The sequence below is a fragment of the Schistocerca americana genome, chromosome 3, assembly GCF_021461395.2.
Source record: "Schistocerca americana isolate TAMUIC-IGC-003095 chromosome 3, iqSchAmer2.1, whole genome shotgun sequence".
NCBI lineage: Eukaryota > Metazoa > Arthropoda > Insecta > Orthoptera > Acrididae > Schistocerca > Schistocerca americana.
The window spans coordinates 520,711,316-520,733,879 of NC_060121.1; the positions used below are offsets into that span (position 1 = coordinate 520,711,316).

At 38.0% G+C, this 22,564-nt stretch overlaps 1 protein-coding gene across 1 annotated transcript; it reads right to left on the reverse strand.

The window, feature by feature from the left end:
• Positions 1-20,095: 20,095 nt before the first annotated feature.
• LOC124605366 (rab GDP dissociation inhibitor alpha) lies at positions 20,096-22,376 on the reverse strand. Its single transcript, XM_047136995.1, has one exon. It carries the CDS (start codon positions 22,269-22,271, stop codon positions 20,943-20,945), a length of 1,329 nt encoding a protein of 442 aa, XP_046992951.1. The 5' UTR covers positions 22,272-22,376; the 3' UTR covers positions 20,096-20,942.
• Positions 22,377-22,564: the final 188 nt, after the last annotated feature.

The window sequence follows — 22,564 nt, forward strand, 5'->3', positions numbered from 1 at the left end:
GATTGAAGGGTCTTCTAATGCATGCACTGTCACTTAGTCTCTGGATAATATTAGAATATCCATGTCTCATCACATGTAATTACTTTGATGAGATAATAAGGGTAATTTTCAATGTTTTCAAGAGTGTCAGCGCAGCAGCCACTGGATATTGATTTTGCTCTTTTGTGAGGATTCTTGACACTACTTTAGCAGAAACCTTTGTCGTGTCCATACCATCATACAGAATCTGTCTTAACGGTCTTCTTATTGATGCAGGCAAGTTCTGAAATTGCTCAAATGCTCAGGTGGTGGTCTTTTTGAACAGTTCTGCTGACCTCCTCCGCATTCTCATCAGCTTTGGAGGTGGAAGGATGGCCTGATTGCAAATCATCTTCGACGTCTTCCCTACCATCTTTGAACCTCTGAACACTCTCAAAAACTAGTGTACAAGATACACACTGATCTCCATGAACTTGTTTCAACAAATTGTAAGTTTCTATGGCGGATTTTCCAAGTTTTGTGAGGATTTGACATTAACACACTTTTCCACTTCAGAGAGTAGCATAATTCTGATGAAACTCGGACACACACCCTGTTTCTAAGAAGGCTCACAGCCAGACTAACCACCACAAGGTCATGAGTCCTAAGGTTATTCAAACACTCTTCCCTTTGTCATAAACAAAGCCAGAAATGCGCACAACAATTTCCACACCTTGTATTCATTATGGTCAGTTTCTTCTCAAGATCCGAGAATAAATAAATTCCTGGGTGAACCTACATTTGAGCACACAATATAACGTTACCCATGTAAGAATCATAATGATCTTGTTTCCATATAAATTATTTAACATATTGCATCTCTGATTTATTGCTTGTGATACTGAATTCAAGTCCCACTGGAAATTGCAATCTCTTACAGTTCCCATCCCCATCCCCATCCCAATCCCAGGGGTGAAATATCATTGAACTGCCATCACTAAGCCTAACAACACCAATAATTACATATTATTAGCCAATATTAGTTGTTTATGATATTTTTACATGTCATCTACTTATTGTCCCCTCTCCAAGCAGTGATTGGGAGTGTCTTACCTCCCATTAGCTTTCCTAGATAGTAAGCCACAACTGCATAAGGTTTGGTTAAAGTGTTCCCATGATTGCTCCAGCCCCATGCTGTGAGTATTCTAGTCTCATAGTACTTCTCTCCACATAGAAAGTCATATTTTTATGAAACTTCTTTGAAACTGCTCCAAACATACCAGAGTTATACTTTACGTAACATCTTCCTATGACAATCCCTCCCACTTCCCCTAGGAGTAAAAACAACAATGCTCTTGCCAATCAGCCTAGTACCTCTGAAAACTATGGATCTGACACTAATACTGTTAGTTTTCAAATATTTGTATATGTCACATTTTTCACAGCCACATCTTTTTGTCAAGATCTTTGTTACAACCAATAGTTGTAAAGCGCATGCTGGTTGCTGGCAAAGTCATGCTGTCAGAGTGTAAATTAATATAGTTTGTGTGAAAGTGTGTGTAGTGATATAACAACAGGACATCAAAATGGAGGCAGACAGATGGACACTAAAGGAAAAGGACCCCCATACTGTTCCAAACCAGCACCCAGCATTATGCTAGAAATAATGATTTAACTTCCAGAAACCATCTGGAGATGAACCTGAAAAGGTTTGAAAACCGGTTCATGGAATAAAATGTAATCATTTAGAAAAGTGACTGGTTGCAGTTTTATATAACTAACTTATTTACATAAAGGTTGTATAGTTTCATTATAACATAAATACAAATAGATGTCACAAATCTACAACCACACCGCAGGTCTACCCGTTATAATTACATTTAAGGTTAAATGCAAACAATATGTCTCAAAATTCTTCATGGAATCATGCAAATATATTATTTTCGTATTAGTGGATTGTGTAAAGATAAGAAACAATATTTTATTAAATTTCAATAAATTTACTGATGAAATAAGATGTTTTTTCTTAGTAGTATCAACCTCTTCTTCATCATTAAGTAGAATTAAAATTACTCTCTGTATTGGCCTCACTGAATAAAAGAGTACTCTAATAGCACTTAATACTGATGAAGTGTACCATGGTTCTCCATCATTACACCGAAGCATATTTCATTGAATAACGCTAATGTACATACTATTCTACTTGCAGTTTAGATTATTTTGATTAGATACAACTGAGACATGGTTATGGCCAATCATGTTGTATGGAATGTCTAGAATACTGTGGCAGCTACACATTCTTTCAACTTCAGGCTGTGTAAAAGTCATAATTATTTGAATGGTATATTTGGTGTTACATAAAATCAACACTTATTTGGGAATGTTAACTCCTTGAATGAGCGAATAACAATTCTGAACATGTTGTGATCACAGTTACATGTTCTCCATGTAGTGGAAAATGTGAAGCATGTATGGAGCTGTTTTAAAACATTCTTGATAAAATTATACTTTCAATCAGAACTGTTTCGAAACAGTCTCTGAAACATTTTTGTATTGATTATATACAGTATTCCAGAGCAAGTTCCCTAAACATTATGTATCCTTGGCAATGAATTCAGAATGTCTGTCATTACTTAAGAGTCACCTGTCAGGCTAATAGCTGCAAGAAGAAGCAACCATCCCAAAACCTGTCATTCTTGACACTGTCTGCCCTGATACTGTAATGTGTTTAAAAGATGGAAAGCTGTTGGAGATGGCGCTCAATTGCAGGCTGAATAGCCACAAGGTAGGAGGAAATTAACCACAGTATTTACGGCTGAATCATCAACAGAATCACTCTTACTGATTTGGGGAAATCACGGAACATGAAATTTTAATCTAGTTCCTCCCAAATCACTGCATTGCCTCACTCAGTTCAAAGGACTGTTTCATTCTAAAGCAATCCATGGCGAGATTATGGTGTGAGATGAGATACATTAAAAGATAATTAGATAAAAGATGTTTCTAAGAGGAGTTAATGTAAGAAAACTAAGTGTGCTTGGGAAGACTGAAAAACATTTACGAAAGAACAAAAATAATGAGAGACACAGTTTGTCTCAGTGTGATTCAGACTTCAATGGCTTTTGCAATTGGCACATCATTTCCTGCTATTCTGATGTAGCCATCAGCATGAACCAGCTGAACCTCCCTTCATGGGAAGAAGCACCAGGTTATTAAGCCTCTCCAAGTGGCTTGGGCGATCTCCTCTTGGGCGTCTCACCATGAGGAGATCAATTCAGCCAGGATGCATATCAGGCACTGTCTATTTAGCCATCATCATTTGTTAAGTGGTGCTCCCCCACCACTTTGTACTCACTACGCTCAAGCTTTGAGGGTCCTCCATTTCCTGACAGAATACCCTTTTTTTTAACCACTTAGATTCTTGTTTGTTTTTGCCATCTGAATGATCAGCCATTTTAGCAAATGACGCGTGGGCTGTTGACCGTGTTTCACTTTTTACCTGTTGTAGCAATATGGCGAAGGCCATTTAATTTTTTGTTCACAACCTCCATTTCTCTATGGTATATTTTATAGACCTTTCTCCACATCCCAGTTTTTAGCTGTCTACTCTTCTGTTGATTCAGATTAACATGTAGCCATCTTTAGGTCTTCTTTGTCTTCATGTTCTAAAGTACTGACATGGGCATGTATGACCCTAATTGTTTTTGCACCCTAAAACAAAATAAACAAACAATGTATTTAATCATGGTACCTGTTGAGTACATTTGCTATTCAGGTTGCAGAACACAGACAGAATTAGAACAGATAAGGAATTTTGCCATGCTGAAAAATAATGGCTTGAAATTTTTTATTCTGTTGTCAATATCAGTTGAGGTATTAAATGTCACGCACATTACTCAGGTGACTTTCCTGCTCTGTTAATGCCCTCTTTGCCACTAGAGGGCTTCAAACTGTAACATGGCAGTGTATAACATAACTATGTTGGTGCATGAGAAATGATGTGCTGTAACTGAGTTTCTAACCACAGGAAACATGCCTCCAAATGAAATCCAGAGAAGGATGAAAGCTGTGTTCTGTGATAATTTATCAACACCATTAATGGGTGACAAGGGTTGTTCTTGACCAAAATGAAAGAAATGGAAGTGCTAACCTCAACATGTGTCACAGAGCTTGGAATGGATGATCGTGGACAGCAACTGATGAGAGTCATCGGAATCATGTTGACGAACTCACCAGAGAAAATCATCGGATAACACAGACACAGCTCTCAGGTAAGTGTGGCATATCATGAGAGCATGCACAGGCCTGCACCACTGAACAGCGGTACTGTAAACTGTGAGCTTGATAGGTGCCTCGAATGCTCACTCTTGACATGAAACAAAGGAGGTTGGATATCTGTCAACAGTTTATTTTGCACTTTGAGAGTGAGGGTTGTGGGTTCCTTAACAACACTGTGATGCATTATGAAAGCTGGTTGAACCATTGTGACATCAAAAACAAGTGAGCATCAACTGAGTTCCACCACAAAGGATCACTGATGCCAAAACAGTTCAAAGGTTTGGTGCATTTGGAATTCATGCCTAAAGGCACCACCATAAACTCTGAAAGGTATTGCAAGACCCTCAGAAAATTGAAAGCATGAATTCAAAGAGTTCATCCACACATGGAGCACCCTTACCTTCAGCATAACAATTCCAGACCACACACATGCTCTACAACATCTGCAACAGTCCAACACCTTTTTTTATTTTATTTCATTTACACATCCAGTTCCATTGGGTCAAATTGAGGAGCAAATGTCCAAGGCCATGGAACGTGACAGTACATGAAATTACAATATAAAAGAAATAACAGATAAAATAAAATGTTTATGACCCCAAAAAAGTCAAGCCCTAAGTTTAATTAAACGCAATCAACAATGTAACATACAAATCAGCTTAATTTTTCAAGGAACTCCTCATCAGAATAGAAGGGGAGATCCATGAGGAAACTCTTCAGTTTTTATTTGAAAGTGTGTAGATTATTGCTAAGATTTTAGAATTCTTGTGGTAGCTTATTGAAAATGGATGCAACAGTATACTGCACACCTCTCTGCACAAGAGTTAAGGAAGTGTGATCCAAATGCAGATTGGATTTCCGCCGAGTATTAACTGAGTGAAAGCTGCTAATTCGTGGGAATAAGCTAATATTGTAGACAAAATGACAGTAAAGAATATATATACTGAGAGGGCAATTTCAAAATACGTAGACAGTCAACAGGGGTCGACAAAAGGTTCGTGAACTTACATCACTTGCCCAAACTGCCCATTTCTGAACCAAAAATATCCATTTGGAATGGGAAGCATTACCCGAAAATGTAATACCAAATGACTTCAGACACCATTCAAATAGTAAAAATGGCAGCATTAAGTCTTTCAACAAGGTCTTGAATGTGGGATTTCCATGACAGTTTACTATCTATGTGAACACCTAAAAATTTGAACAACCACCTCTGGCCATAATAACGGCCTTGCTACGCCTGGACATTGAGTCAAACAGAGCTTGGATGGTGTGTACAGGTACAGCTGCCCATGCAGCTTCAACACGATACCACAGCTCATCAAGAGTAGTGACTGGCGCATTGTGACGAGCCAGTTGCTCGGCCACCATTGACCAGACGTTTTCAATTGGTGAGAGATCTGGAGAATGTGCCGGCCAGGGCAGCAGTTGAACATTTTCTGTATCCAGAAAGGCCCGTACAGGACCTGCAACATGCGGTTGTGCATTATACAGCTGAAATGTAGGGTAGAACCATGGGTCTTAACACATTTGAAATGCAACGTCCACTGTTCAAAGTGCCGTCAGTGCGAATAAGAGGTGACCAAGACATGTAACCAATGGCACCCCATACCATGAAGCCGGGTGATATGCCAGTATGGCGATGACAAATACATGCTTCCAATGTGCGTTCACCGCAATGTCGCCAAACACGGATGCGACCATCATGATGCTGTAAACAGAACCTGGCTTCATTCGAAAAATCGACGTTTTGCCATTTGTGTACCCAGGTTTGTCATTGAGTACACCATCACAGGCGCTCCTGTCTGTGATGCAGCATCAAGGGTAACCGCAGCCATGGTCTCCGAGCTGATAGTCCATGCTACTGCAAACATCATCGAACTGTTCATGCAGATGGTTGTTGGCTTGCAAACGTCCCCATTTGTTGACTCAGGGATCGAGATGTGGCTGCACGATCTGTTACAGCCATGCAGATAAGATGCCTGTCATCTCGACTGCTAGTTATACGAGGCCGTTGGGATCCAGCACAGCGTTCCGTATTACCCTCCTGCACCCACCAATTCCATATTCTGCTAACAGTCATTCGATCTCGACCAACGCGAGCAGCAATGTCGCGATATGATAAACCGCAATCGTGGTAGGCTACAATCCGACCTTTATCAAAGTCGGATATGTGATGGTACGCATTTCTACTCCTTACAGGAGGCATCGCAACAAAGTTTCACCATGCAACGCCGGTCAACTGCTGTTTGTGTATGAGAAATCGGTTGGAAACTTTCCTCATGTCAGCACGTTGTAGGTGTCACCACCGGCGCCAACTTTGCGTGAATGCTCTGAAAAGCTAATCAGTTGCATAGCACAGTATCTTCTTTCTGTCGGTTAAATTTCGCATCTGTAGCACGTCATCTTCGTGGTGTAGCAATTTTAATGGCCAGTAGTGTATGTTTTCTACAAGCCATGAACTTATGTCATGAATGGCACTATTTGAAACAGAGCCAATGTTGCATACAGTATCCTTTACTACCAAGCTAGTGTCATCAGCAAACAGAATGTTTTAGAATTACCCGTAATACTAAAGGGCATATCATTTATGTAAATAAGGAACAGCAGTGGCCCCATCACTGATCCCTGGGACATCCCTGATTTTACCGTACCCCACTCAGACCCCACATCACAACCATTTTCAACACTGTGAATAATGATCTTTTGCTGTCTGTTCTTAAAGTAAGATGTGAACCAATAGTGAGCTGCTCCCCGTATTCCGTTATAGTCTAATTTCTGGGGCAATATTTTGTGATCAACATAATCAAACGCCTTGGTTAAATAAAAAATATGCCTAGTGTTGGAAACATTTTGTTTAATCCATCCAGTATCTCAGAGAGAAAAAGGAATGTCGCATTTTCAGTTGTTAAACGAGTTCTAAAGCCAAACTGTACATTTGATAGCAAATTATTTGACATAAAATGATCAATTATGCTTACATACACAGCCTTTCCAATAACTTTAGCAAACACTGATGGCATAGAAATAGGTCTACAATTGTCTGCTTTGTCTCTTTCTCCCTTTCTATAAAGTGGCTTTACTACTGAGTACCTTTATCGTTCAGAAAACTGGCTATTCTTAAAGGAAAAATTACAAATATGGCTAAGCACAGTACTTTAATATTCTGCTAGGCACTCCATCATATCCATGAAAATCCTTAGTCTTCAGTGATTTAATTATTGACTCAATCTCCCCTTGTCAGTATCGCAGAGAAGTATTTCAGACATCAGTCTCAGAAAGTCACTTACCAAGAGTGTTATATGATTCCCTGCAAGAACTAAATTTTTATTTTCTTCACCAGCAATCCTCAGAAAATGATTGTTAAATACTGAATTATATCTGACTTATCAGTAACAGAAATATTTTTACTACGAACTGACTTTACATCATTGACCTTATGCTGCTGACCAAACACTTCCTTCGCAACTGACCATATGCTTTTAATTTTATCCTGTGGATTAAAAATTCAATTTGTGTAACACATACCCTTTGCCTTCCTAATAACGTTTTTAAGCACCTTACAATACTGTTTGTAATGGGCTACTGTAGCTTGATTGTAACTACTTCTAACACTTTTATATAATTGCCGCTTTGTTCTACATAATATCCTTATCTCACTAGTCAGCCACCCAGGCTGCCTTTTACTGCTATTACCTTGTTTAGAACCTTGGGTTCACTGCATCGATCATTCTCCACACAGTCTCAACTTGGTCCCATCTCATTTTGATCTGTTTCCGAAACTTGAAGAATACCTTTGTGGACTTCTCCTTGGTAGTGATGAAGCGGAGCAAGCAAAGCTGAGGGTGTGACTCTCAACAAAGTCAAACATTCTACAGTGACGGCATCAACAAACTGGTCTTGTGTTGGTAGAAACGTGTTTGTCACCAGGGTGACAATGTTGAGAAATAAATGTGTAGACATGAAGAATAAAGACATTTTAAAGTTTGTTTTATTTATAAAGCTTTAAAAGTTCTCACTTTAAAAAATCGGAGTCATTACTTCTCAGCACACTCTCTTGTGCATCATATACATTAGACATGCTTGAAACACAACTGTGAAAATGAAATTGCAACAAACAGCAAAGTGCCAAACACTTTTCTGCACTTTAGAGCCATCAGTATACACGATACAGCAAAATCTCTAGGACCTTCATAAGTTTGACAAGATATATGTTTAAACTTATAATAATGATATAACCTTATCATAACCTTATAACCTATAATACAAATGACTGCTTTTGTCTGTGTATGTGCGGATGGATATGTGTGTGTGTGTGTGTGTGTGTGTGCGAGTGTATACCTGTCCTTTTTTCCCCCTAAGGTAAGTCTTTCCACTCCCGGGATTGGGATGACTCCTTACCCCCCCCCCCCCCTTAAAACCCACATCCTTTCGTCTTTCCCTCTCCTTCCCTCTTTCCTGATGAAGCAACCGTTGGTTGCGAAAGCTAGAATTTTGTGTGTACGTTTGTGTTTGTTTGTGTGTCTATCGACCTGCCAGCGCTTTTGTTTGGTAAGTCTCATCATCTTTGTTTTTAGATATGTTTTTCCCACGTGGAATGTTTCCCTCTATTATATTCATATCATAAACTTATAATTGGACATACAATTCTACTTGTACCTTGTTATGCTTAAAATAATACTGAATTCCTCTAGTCCCCAAGTTAGTAATAATTTTTGTCCTCGACTGTGACTGTAACTGTCCACCAGATGTAGTTCCACCAGGCACAGTTCAACATAAGCGATGGAAGGTTAAGTTAAGTTGTTTTTAATGATTTACAAAGACAAGTTTGCAGGACATTGTATTAACTTCATCAGAAGTGGCCAGGAAAGGAATCAAGACGTTCACACCACCAAACAGCCACATAACCGGCTCCTTCATACAAGTCTGATCTAGAAAGCACCCAGTCAGTCTTATAGACTCATAACATCCAGCATCTATCATTTATGACACACTTTCCTTGGTAAACCATAAACTGTGCAGTCACAGTCAAAATGAAAGCAGGCATGGACCTTCTGGAAACTTCAAGGGAATGATATGTTGTTTACAGTCCAGATGACTACCTAAACAGGCATCTTACAAAATGAAGTGCTTTTACCCTGGACCTTAATTCACCATCTCACACATGCAGGTGGCACGTAAATTTACTGCCAAATTAAAGCCTCTGAAATCTTACACTGTCCTTAAAATCGAGAATGGTGCCCCCCCCCCCTTTTAATTGAGTATGACTAAAATGAGATAAATAGACAAATTTAAAATGTGCATATCATGCCCACTTCTCCAGCCCATTGATTGCTGTAGTTGACTAGATATTGTTATCAGACTGGAAGATAAGCAGAATACATGATACTCATCCACAATTAAAAAAACTTTTGCCTGTGTTCCTTATACTGAGAAACATACTACTGACACAAAATGCAAACAATGTCATACCAAAATTACTTCCTTCATGGGGACCATCCTTCTCTGATGAATTCATCTGAAAACCATCCCCTCATTCTATCATGAAATTCAATTAATGCTTTTCAGCTTTATCTACTCTGTTATGTTGATCAAACTTATCATCTCATTTCAGTCATATGTCTCATTACTAACAGTAGCCATTTTGTGATTATTCCTTCATGGGTACCATCCTTCTATGATGAACTCATCTCAAAACCATCCCCTCATTCTATCATGAAAGAAGTGTTTCAAGAAATTATCATATCTAAATCATAAACTAGCTCATACTCTACATTCAAGATCCCATTATATACTGCACATTCCACATAACATGCTCTCTCCAGAAATATGAAAACTCCTGTGTGTTACACATTTAAAGCCGGCCGGAGTGGCTGAGCGGTTCTAGGCGCTAAAGTCTGGAGTTGCGCGACCGCTACGATCGCAGGTTCGAATCCTGCCTTGGGCATGGATGTGTGCGATGTCCTTCGGTTAGTTAGGTTTAAATAGTTCTAAGTTCTAGGGGACTGATGACCCCAGACGCTAAGTCCATAGTGCTCAGAGCCATTTTTGAACACATTTAAAAAATTTTCAAATATAGTTGCTACCAGAATACTTTACTTGTCCATAATACAGCATTATCTTTCGATGCCAGACTAGTGACACCTACTGATTTCTTCCAATTCCAAGACACACATAATTGCTCTAAACATCACAGTATTTGTTTGGTTTGTAGCATATGTTCCCAGTTTCTCTAAAGCAAACTGGGTGAAGATCTTCTGTCTATATTTTACAATTTACATCTAACAGAGTATTTCTTGCAAGGGAATTAACTGTTGTGGAAAGCTGTAGTGGATAGCACTAATCACTGATGTGGTGTCCTGGGTTAAAGTGAATGCAGAGTTCATCTCCCACATTAAAAGTAGGTCGCTGCAGTGCAAAATTGCATTAAAAATGGGATCTTGGACATTGCTAAAAACACTCCACTATAATATGTATTTTTTTTAGAGTAGCAAACTGTATTATTTTTAGAATTGGGAACTACATTATTCTAAATCATATTGCCATTTCCTGATATCATCACGACATACTCTCATACTGCAGCAGCTGATGGCATCATGTGAACGATGGAATTTACGAAATCCTCCCACAGTCTTGCTTCCTTATGTTTCGTCTCACTTTACATTTCCAATTTCTAAAATGGTAAATTGGCATGTTCTTCAGGAAGGTCTGGAATCATACCTTTTCTCTGATTGAAGCACTACCATCTTCAGTTTTCCAAGGCACCAAATGTCTCTGAACATTACCTAAAACTTGGAAATATAAGTATTGGTAGAATAGTGGGCCATAGTGGTGATCCAGTCCAACATATACTGGACACTTCATAGATAGCTGACTGCACAATGAACAATCTTAAAAGTTCTCAGCCTAATACAATGATGGTGTTGATACTGCTGAAAAGCTATTTTTGTTGTACTGTGTATGGCTTTTTTAAAGCAGTCATGTCATGTGTGATTCATTCCAATGGATGAACTGGAATATTCTGCCACCTTCAGTTAAGAAATGGCCAACCGAACTCAAACTGGGAATGTGAAGGACATCCCAGAACTGCATGAGAGATGAAAACAGTGAGAGGGTTTACATCATATTGCCAAAAACCATTTAAAAATGCATGGTAATAGGCAATGTTATAGAATTTCAGAAGGAACAGGACTGAATAGCTTACATTACTAACTGAGAGAGCACTTTGTGGAAGATGTAGGTTGCATTTATTGAATGCTGGCTGAAATAAAATCCAAAATTGAAGTTCTCATCAATGTTTGGACCATTTTTAAAAAGAATCCAAATCTGATCTTTGTGAGTTGCAGTGAACAAGATGTGGGCTGATCACTTCAGGTCAAAAGTGAAATAGCTGTCAAAGAAATGGTTGCAAGCCACTAGCCTTTTGGAAAGAAATGAAGTTGTTTTCTTCTGCTGGCAAGGTTATGGCTAACATTTTGTTCAATGCCACAGGGATTTTTGTTATCAAGGCTAAAACAGAGACTAGTGAATACTATGCATCTGTTTTTGAACAAATGTATGAAAAAAATGAAGCAGTCTGAATGGCAAAAAAAAGTTTCATCCGAACAACACATTTTCACACAAAGGTGCTTTGTCAATGAGAACACTGAGGGATTTAACACATGAAGTACTGGAACATTCACACTATCCCTTCTCAAACAAGCTAAGAAAAGTGCACCTAACCTGCAACAGGTGGGGAAGCTGTGGATTATTGGCTCCACGGCTGGGGAATCATCACAGAAAAGATCATCTATTCATTTCACACACACAAAGGCAGAAATCAAGACCAACATGGATAGACACATGAGCCCAGCTCAAACACTCTGGACCACTCTAAGAAACTTTGGATCCCCAGTGCTTTAAAACAGACCAGACCAAAAAACACAGCCATCATCAACTAGGCAACTCACGAAAATTCACATACCTGACCCACCAGTGCCTGTGATGGGAAACAGATGTCACACAGGAAGCTCATATGTCCTGGAGGTGGCCGAATGTTGAGTATCTGGACTATCTATAGGAGAGACGAGAGGATGGTGCAATGAAAACTGGAATGCATTTGATTGAACAGGAAACAGAGCACCAGGCACCCCAAAGCATGCAACTGGATCGAACCACATAGAGATTCTCATAGTTGACTGACAATAAAGTGAAAACAGAACATACTGTGGTAACTCGTTCACTATACCATGTTGTAATCAGCATTTTTAGAGCTGTCAATGAGTAGAATTTAATTCATCATGACACTGTATTTCCATTTAGGTAGAGGTAAGAAGTAGTTGTAGTATCGGCTAGAAGAGAAATGGTAAAATTTTTGACAGAAGATGCGCATTCATTCCACCAAATGCTATAAAAATCAAATAAGAAGTATTTTCTGCATTTACAAATTTCTTAGTCGTACACCTCCCCCTCCCCCCGCCTTTCTTGCTTTTGTGTGTCTCTCTCTTCAGATGAACCACATTTAAATTCAATCAATTGTTTTCAGATTTATCTACTCTGTTATGTTGATCAAATTTATGCTCTCATTTCAATCATATGTCTTATTACTAACAGTAGCCATTTCATGATTATATTATCAACTCAGTCCCAAGATTCTCCTTTTTGAGTATTTTTTTGAAGGAGTATCCTTTTACTGTAAGTCTGGATATTAGCTTGTGATGTTATGTATATAGCTTACAACAAAATGTATATTGCTTCATGTTCAAAGATTTAGATTCTACCACATTTTTGCTGGTAATAGAGGGTAGCAATTGCTCAGTTGTCACACAGATAGTCAAGACGTTTAATTTAGCAGATGCGGGGAGGGGGGGAGTGTCTGACAATCAGAGACCACACAGTCTATATTTGAAAGGACACACAGCACACAGTCAATAGAAAGTGATGTTGAGGATCAATGGTTTAGAGCAGCTTGGTCCTAGGATGCTGCCTGTAATATGTATTGACAATGGGGCAGTCATTGAGAAAACATTAGTCTTTGCCTACTGAACTTGAGTTGTAGTTTGTCATCACTGCACACACGTACAGGAGCTCAAGTAAAAATTCCTCTGAAACACACAGCATGACATATGAGGCATTCTGTAGCTTCTTCTTCTTCAGTAGCTCTACAGCCCTTGGTGAGCCTTGGCTTCTTCAACAATCTTCCTTCACACTTCTCGGTTATTTGCTGCTCTTTTCCTCCCCCGGACTCCCATATGGCTGATATCCATTATTACCTCATTGATCCATCTTCTTCTAGGTCTCCCTTTTTGCCTAACTGAATGGATCATACCTTTCATTATTTTCTTTGGAATTCTATCCTCTGCCATTCTCTCCAAGTGTCCTAGCCATCGTATTCGCTGTGATTTCACAAATTTTACCATGTCCCTGCCTTGTATTAACTCTTGTAATTCGGCATTGTAGCGTATTCTCCAGCCTTCTTCCTCCCTTATTGGCCCATAGATTTTGCGTAGTATTTTCCGCTCAATGCTTCTTAGAGCATTTTTATCGTGTTCTGTCAACGTCCATACCTCTGAGCCGTATGTGATAACTGGGCGGACTAGGGAATTATATATTAGCAGTTTAGTTTTTCTTGTAACAAGGCTATTTTTGAAAAGCTGCATATTTGCAAAGTAAGCTCTGTTTCCTGCTTGTATTCTTTCCCTTATAGCCTTTCCAATACTGTTATCATTTGTTATTAGGGCTCCCAAGTAGTTAAAAGAGGACACTCCATTGAAGCATTTCCCATTGATGTTTAGGTTTTTAGGGGTTCTTCTGGCCTCAGATTGTGACATTACCGTATATTTTGTTTTGTTTTCATTTACTATGAGGCCAATTTTTAAGGCTTCTGTTTCCATTGCCCGGCACTCTGTAGCTTGTTACTCCCTTAATCCAACAGCATTGTGGTTGCTATGTTAAGGTCTCTGCAGATGAGTGAATCTGAGGAAAGAGAGGATGTGCCACATGATGGACATGTTCAACAATAGCTGAGGACTTAAAAGCTGTAGTAGTAATGCCAGATTTCCTAGCATATAATTACACATTCATTCATTGCATTCTGCAGATTCTATCAACAAGCAGAATCTTCAAGGATGTGGAATAAGTCAAAGTATATATTAACAAAAGACAATGAAACTATACAAAATAAATCTATATACTGTATTAACAATATAAAATCACTACATGGCATATTGTTTTCGTGCTTATTCCATCTAAATTGAATTATGTAAATTAAAAAGAAAGCTGCTGCTTTCTCAGCTGTACTAGAGAGCTGTCATTTATCCGCTATTAGTAGCTTAATTCTTATTGGAAAATACGTACCTACACCTGTAAATAACAAGTCCAGTTTACAGTACACTTCTACTTGTCATGCAGCTTTACAGTCAAGTCTGTTACTTGCCACGTAGCTCACAGAACTTTTCAGTCCCTGAATCTAGATAGTCAGATAATCTGTAGAAAGATGGTTAATAAAATAGATGGGCTTATCAATGCACCCAACATACCAAGATTTTTCTCTTGAACTTGCATACTGGTATGACATTCAGTCTCCTGTAAGGCCAACGATTATTCTGATGTATTTGTAAGCACAGATATCTACATTCGACAGTGCCCTACCTTGCTTTTATATGACCCAAAACAAAATAGTGCAGCCCATCTACACTTTAACAATGGACTATGTAATTTTGTTTCGGCCCCTGTACTATACTTAAAACAAACTTGGCAACAAGTGGGAGAGTCCACATCTTGCCAATGTTGTTTCAGGTAACATGCAAAAATTTCACTAAGAAGCTGTTACATATACTCATACAATTCTGATCTCTCTCCATGCAATTTCCATATTTTTGGAGCTCTGAAGCAAGAGTATTCATGGCTGTCAATTTGCTTCTGACGAAGAGGTGCACACCCTGGTACAATCACGGTTCTGTAGGCAACCGCAAACATTTTTCCGCAAAAGGAACACATCTTGTCTCACAGTGAGAAATGTATTAACAGCTATTGCAATTACTTTTGAAATAATAAATAATTTACTTACTTTTTTCCATCCATCTCATTTTTATCTGACTGTCCCTTTCATATCCATTCTGCATGGACTATACAGAATGATAGATAATTTCATCGTACACCTATAAGAACACTTCTTTTTTTATCTTTATCTGCCTCTAGGTTAGTATTTAAAATAGTGTTCAAGAGTTTCATTGTTTAATGCTTGGAGTTCATCAGTTCAACATCTGCATGTAAACAATACTTGTATCGTGGTGGTCACAAGATTTGGGTGTCACTTCCCTATTCATTGCACAGGCAGATGTGCACTGTTCTGCAAAGTCTATTTTTCTGTCAGAACTAAAAAGTGAGTGGTAAACCACAGATTATACTACTTGAGTTTTCAAGCTTTCTTGTGGCATCCTTCTTTTATTCCATTTTATTTCCTCACAGTAGTTTAATGAGTCTCTCTTTGTAATGTATTGTGTAAATAAATGGTAAATCTTATTTTTGTGGGTTTTTTTAGGGTTTGTAAGTATTTTTGTATATATTTTAGCAGCATTCTATTAATTATGAAGTTAGTTATTCTGTGAAATGCTTGAGGGGGAAAAACTGCTTTTTGCAAGAAACTGAGGCTCTTGAATTTAATTTCTCTCCAGCCACAATTACATAGATGCTTGTGATTTAACAGTGATCTTACAACAAGAGTGATTTAAAGAATTTAAAGATTATGACATTTTTACGTAATCTGAATCCTTCAAAAATCAAAGTTTTTATTCCATACCAAGTTACTGATTTTATTCAACCACAGAAAACTAGGATGGTATTAACATGTTCAAAGGCTGAGAAATGACATATTTCCCATGTGCATACTGGATTAGGTACTGAATGAGGTGGGGGGGGGGGGGGGCAGGAGGAACATATGGCTACGACTAGATCCTTGGCTATAGGAAATCTATTCATCAATGTACCATAAGAATATTCCTGGAGAGTTATAGAGAGCTTGAGAGGAATGGGGAAAAATAATTAAGAGACATTCTATAATCACAGGTGGCTGTAAAATGTATCATCACATTATAATCATCGTAAGTGAATTAATTGTTATCTACAGCCTTCACTTGAATAAAAGGAGAGATCTGTTGACAGGACATCTTGAGACAATAGGAAATTGTCAGTCTGGTAATGGAAACAAGCTTGAAAGACAAAAATTGTAGATGGAGACCAATACTGGTTACATAAGCAGTCTCAAATGGATATAGGTTGCAGTAGTTAGGTAGAGATAAAGAAACTTACACAAGTGAGGGAATCGTGGAGCCTTCAACAAACCAGAGTTCTGACTGAAGACCACAGTAACACCACAGCAGTACTAGTTAGTGTGATTAGCAAAAATTGCTGCCTCTGATGTGTTTAATCTGGAGTAAGTTAATCTGTTACATTACAAGCATAAAAGTTCAGATGCATTACAAATCAAATACGAAGCTGTACAGACCATTCAAAGAAAATGCTAAAATTTTTGCGAGTTCGTTGTTATTAACAGGTCTGGAAGAAGAATTTTGTACAAATATTAATTTTCATTATTTATGGAGAAACAGTATCCTGAAGATTTATCTTACAATTCAGAGGCACCCCCCACATCTCCTATCGATGACTAGAACAGTACCCCGATTACATCAGTTAGTTTTAAAATATATGTGCTTGTAACACTGCTGCACACCTTTACAAAAACTGAAGATACCTTTGCAATGAAACTTCCTGGCAGTTTCACATCAGCACACACTCCGCTGCAGAGTGAAAATCTCATTCTGAATAACTTTGCAATATTTGGTAATGTTTTTAAGGCAAGTGATCTTGTTTGTGGTGAACATGTATTACCTGGTACAGGAATTAAGTCCGTTTCAGCAGTAATATTTGGTATATAAGTTCACATAAAACTGGCTTTTTCCCATTTTTCATTCCCACATAGTAACCATGAGCTGCCAAATGCAAAGTAGTCCCAGACATAATAAATCTGTCCACAATGCAATGGTGTTATGTTGGATGATCTCTTAATTATTTTGGTGACAACAGTTTAGTCATTCAGCCCTAATAATGCTAAGGTGGTGCATTAATTATTCCTGCTCTGCACTGATGTAATACACGTGACAAGATTATCTCAGCACACTCACTTTCTGCACATCTCTCTACCACAAAGGAGCAGCCACTTTAATGGGCATATCAAAGTGCATCTCATGTAATTAAAGTTCTGTCTGAAGATGTAAAGCGGGGAGCTCCGTACGTCCCCTACCATATCTGCTAGCTGGTGAATCCTACACTACATTAATATCACTAATATGACTTGGTAAAACTAATTAATGCAATTCCTTAACACAGAACCAAGCAGACAATGGAAACTAAAGAAAGACACTGGCTAGGGCCTGCACCTGAGGTGACTTTTGGGTACGTCTGATGACTCTTTTTTGCTGTTCGTGTGTAATCTGAAGCATCTTCATTTTGAAAGAGACTTCATACTAGCAGTTCAGTGATAAATTGCACTAACTGTAATAAAGCAGCATGAAACAACTGATCTGGACTATATTACAGCCTCTTTATCAAAACATCACAACAGAACTCAAAAATTGTTTGACATTAGAACTATGAGCACTAATTCACAGCTTACATTTGTCAGTCACTTCATCCACAGTGAAGCAATGTCAAAATAAAGCAATGATTAATCTAAGGTTGGTTTGAATTCTACAGTGTTGTGTTAGCAGCAGTAGTAAGTGTTGAATATACACCACAGAGTACTTGTGCATCTTTAATATACGCAACACGCATAGGTGCATTTTCGAAATACCAGAGATCAATGAAATGCAATGATTTGAATGAGGTGTAAAGTATATGATCAACTTTTTCCTTCCCTACTTTTACTTGAATATATGAGGTTTCTGGTTCTTAGGAAAATCTGTATCAAACTGATTTGCAAGACAATACAAAGATTCAACATTGTGTATCATACATGCAGTGCATAATGACCATTATTAAAGTAAAGAAGTTTGCAAAGTGACTTTCCCTTGCCCATCTATCATAAAGTATCAAAGTATAGCTTGTGAGAATCCAGATCACTGGTGCAAGTTATTTTACGTTAAAATTTTTGCCGTTGGGTAACTGAACCTTGGGCAACTAACAGACAGTTTAGTTTTATGTAATAAAATAGTGAGTTGCAAATGCCAGTTTTTTTTTAAATAACTGAATTAATAACGAGAAATAATTGAAACAATTTGTGGGAACTAGCTTGTGTATTTCGTACATGAAGTTTCACAGAACCTTGTAATTTGTTTAAAAATGAGGAAGAAAGAAGTAATAATACCTTATAAGTGGTTGGAATAATAGAAAGATATTTCTCATTAATTACTTGATTTTATGTTTGAAATGTGTTTCAGCTGTGGACACTGTATTGCAAGCTGGACACGCACTTTGAACTATGCTGCCTATGGTGCTATTTTTTTCCTGCAGTTTGTTTTGTAACAATTTATTATATTACATATTTTGAGTATTCATTCGCCTGTTGGCAATTTAAGGTGTAGCCTTCAACCACTTAAGAAGACACTATTATATCATACTGCAAAATGAACTATCGTGACATCTATTCTGTCTGGTATTACTACGATAACAGCTGCTGTAATGCTCTAGAAATATATTTTAGCCTGATAATATCAATCCCACAAGACCCACAAATACAATATTAATTACAGTGTAAACAGAGGCATGTAGGCAGCAGTTTTTCCTGCTCTACATACATAACTGCAAGAGGGGAAAGTATGTCATGTCATACGCTACCATGCTAAATATCCTCTAACATACACTTCACAGTGGTTTGCAGAGTACGTATGTCCGTGTAGATATTTAAATTATAGCCCATTAGAAAACAAAGGAACAGGTGAAGTACAAAAAGCTCACAACAAAAGGAAAATTTATATCTCTGAGAACCATCCGAAAAATACCAGGGGTACTCAAATTTAAAATGAACTGACCAAAATGTTAAACCAGACAAATTAAGGTGTTAAAGATATGGGCTGTAATATTATTTGCCAATTTAAACAGCTTGATGAACAACTATCTTCAAGGTGAGTTATTACACTTATTACCACTGTTACATTAAAATGCCTTCTATACTGCAGCCAAACACAGGAGAAAAATTTTTTGTTTTAAAAGTTACATATACACTGGGCACAACTAACACACTTAGTTTTAAGCACACATCAAAAACAATTCCTCATTTATGACAGGGAGATAAAAATCTATACACAATAACTAAGAAGGTTTTATAATTTGCTCCTTTCACTTAAACAGCTAAGGAATAAAAAAAAGCAATACAATGTTTAATGAAGTTTGCCAACCAGCACAATAATACTGAAATCAAGAGTTATTACTTACATGCAGTTCATGAAATTGTGACCATACATAGCATATCTGACCAATTCAGTATCATTATTCCTCCAAACATTTTGCATAGTGATATAGTAATCAATGAAGTGACAGCACCAATGAGATAATGTTGTCCTCAAATTCTTCTCTTTCCCTTCACTCAATGCAATAAACCCCCCCCCCCCCCCTCTCTCTCTCTCTCTCTCTCTCTCTCTCTCTCTCTCTCTCTCTCACACACACACACACACACACACACACACACACACACACACACACACAATTCCACATCTGAGCTTTTACACGACTACCACCCCCACAAGACACACAATTTCAGCATCATCACACCACAGCTAAAAGACACATATGAAATTTTTATTTTGTGCCCCAAAAAAAATTTAAAGTAAAGCTGCAAGAAAACTCAACGGGAAAATGTAGAATGGTAGTAGTTATGTAAAAAATCTTTTACCTTGACAAAGTTTTATTTCCTCCTTAAGTAGTACAATAAAACAAAACTATCTCATGCATCTTTATAATTTCTGTTATTTACTCCTTAACTGAAGCAATATTTTTCAAAGACATCTCTTCCACACATTCCCACTACAAATAAACAAATGTTCCAACAAGCAATAACTTAACAACCATTTCGAAAACAATCTTCCTTTTATTGCCTAGAAGAGTTCTTATTTTATACTGTCTAAATGCATTTTCACAGGCTAGAATAATTTTCAATACCACATGAACAGAATACAGGACAGCAACTTCAGAGCTGCATAAGACCTACACCTGCCAGCAACATTCATACATCTGACCTATTACAAACAGCATAACAAGAGCTAAGCAGTTAAAATTCATACAGTACACGATTTTCACAAGAAAATATACAAAAACCTGTTTTGTTTACACATATGTATACAACGTATAACAGTACAAAACACTTTACAATAAATCAGGATAGTGCTCTCTTAAATAAACAATGTATTCACCAGGATATGGCTTAAGCAGTACCTGCACCCACACATTGCATTTATGTGCTACCAAAATCTACATTTTAAATACAACTGCATTCAGTTTAAATAGCTGTTTATCTAAATGATTCCTCTACTGCTGACAGCAATGAATATTTATAATATATATTTATAATAGAGATTATGCCATACAAGGTCAGCAAAACAAAGTTTTGTGTTTTAAAAAAAAGCTTAAACTCTCAGATATTGGACTAACATTTGGGTTAAAACTTTGAATTACTTTTATTCAGGTATGTGCCATGAGTAACTTTCATATAAATATGCACACCAATTCGAAAGAACTTACTGTTCCTCATCACCAAGATCAAGCTTAACTTTTGAAAAATCGAAGTCTTCACCCGTACCTCGGCGGAAAATGTCCAATACATCCAGACAAGTTGTTTCAAAATGAGTAGTGGCATCGTATGATGTGGAAATAAATATCTGACTTTCACTCCCCAAGTCTGTTGGTTCGTAGTAATCGCTTACACTGACAAATTTTTGGCGTATAGGGCCAAGCAAATCCAAACCAGGTCTTATTTCTGCTTCAGGGTTCTCAGATTCAACAGTGGTTGAAACCATAGCAATGAACCAACCCTTGGCTGCTACCTGGTGAGTGAAACTTACAAGTGACACATATATATCAGACTTACGTCCCACTTGCTTCTGAGGAATGATGATCTGTGTTGACAGAGCATCCCTTGTATTTGGTACTGGATGATCCATGAGACAGATACAGCGAATGACCTGGCCCGTCTTTTTCACCTTGTCTGGGACGTACGACGGATCGCAATAAACTTGTTTACAACGTGCCACTTCTTCCCCTGATCGTACACCAACGACACGGCCGTTTTCCAAAACAATTTCATCAATTGGCTTGTCAAGCATGTACGTACCGCCATATATTGCACTAAGACGAGCGAACCCCTGAGGTAGCTCTCCAAGACCGTACATCGGGTACAAATACGGAGATTTTCCATACCGGGACAAGGAATCACTATACAACTTAATCCTGCGAATCGTTTCGATTGCGCTACGATTCAAATAATCGTCATCTCTGTACAATGCTAATGCGTGTCCCGTAAAATCTTGTGTGTTCTTGTCAAGACCGAATTTGTCATATAACTGCTGCATTGTACATGTATTCGGATCTGTTTCTTTCCAAGTTTTCGGATCATCTTCTTTCAGATCCTGGACATATACAAGAAAATTGCGAAAGCGCCGCTTCTCAAACATTCCCATCAAATCAGAAGCTAATGCTTCTTTCTGGTCGACAGGAACCTTCGAAATTTTGCCACCTTTGTAAACATAGCTACCTTCTACAGATTTGAATTCTAGATATCGTGTAACTCCAGTATGAATCAACAACTTTACTAAGGAGCCATTTGCCATCAAAAATTTCGGGATGAGATCCACATTCCAGTCTCTACCTCTTCCGTAGGTTTCACCAGGAGAAGGAGCACCGAAACGTGCAAAAAGTTCTTCCAGCGGTGTGATGGAGGCCGACTCGCCACCGTAGTACTTGTTCCGATCAACGTGTAGTACTTTCTTACCGGAAACAGACAGCATACCACTTATAATACATTCCTTCAGTCCCGTTCCGAGAACAATTGCGTCGTATTCTTCATCCATTATGAACACAAACGCAATATACGGCACCAAATGTCACTTACAAAACCTGCAGTCTACGATAACCACCCGTTTCCTGTGGAACGCCAACCGTAGGTCAATTTTCAGTGCTTCCCGTATCCAACCTAACAGGCCAAAAATTCCCTTTCAAAAATAGTCTCATTTATCGCAAGTGTAAGGCTAATTAATGCTCAGGATGGCTGTAAAATACTTTAATCAATTTTTTTTCCTTTTTGACAAAATTATTTCGGATAATTATGCATTTCATTTGAATTCTAATTCTACATACAACAAAA

Bases quoted from the DNA above. Each gene is read 5' to 3' on its own strand.
- LOC124605366 (XM_047136995.1), bottom strand. From the start codon at position 22,271: ATGGATGAAGAATACGACGCAATTGTTCTCGGAACGGGACTGAAGGAA.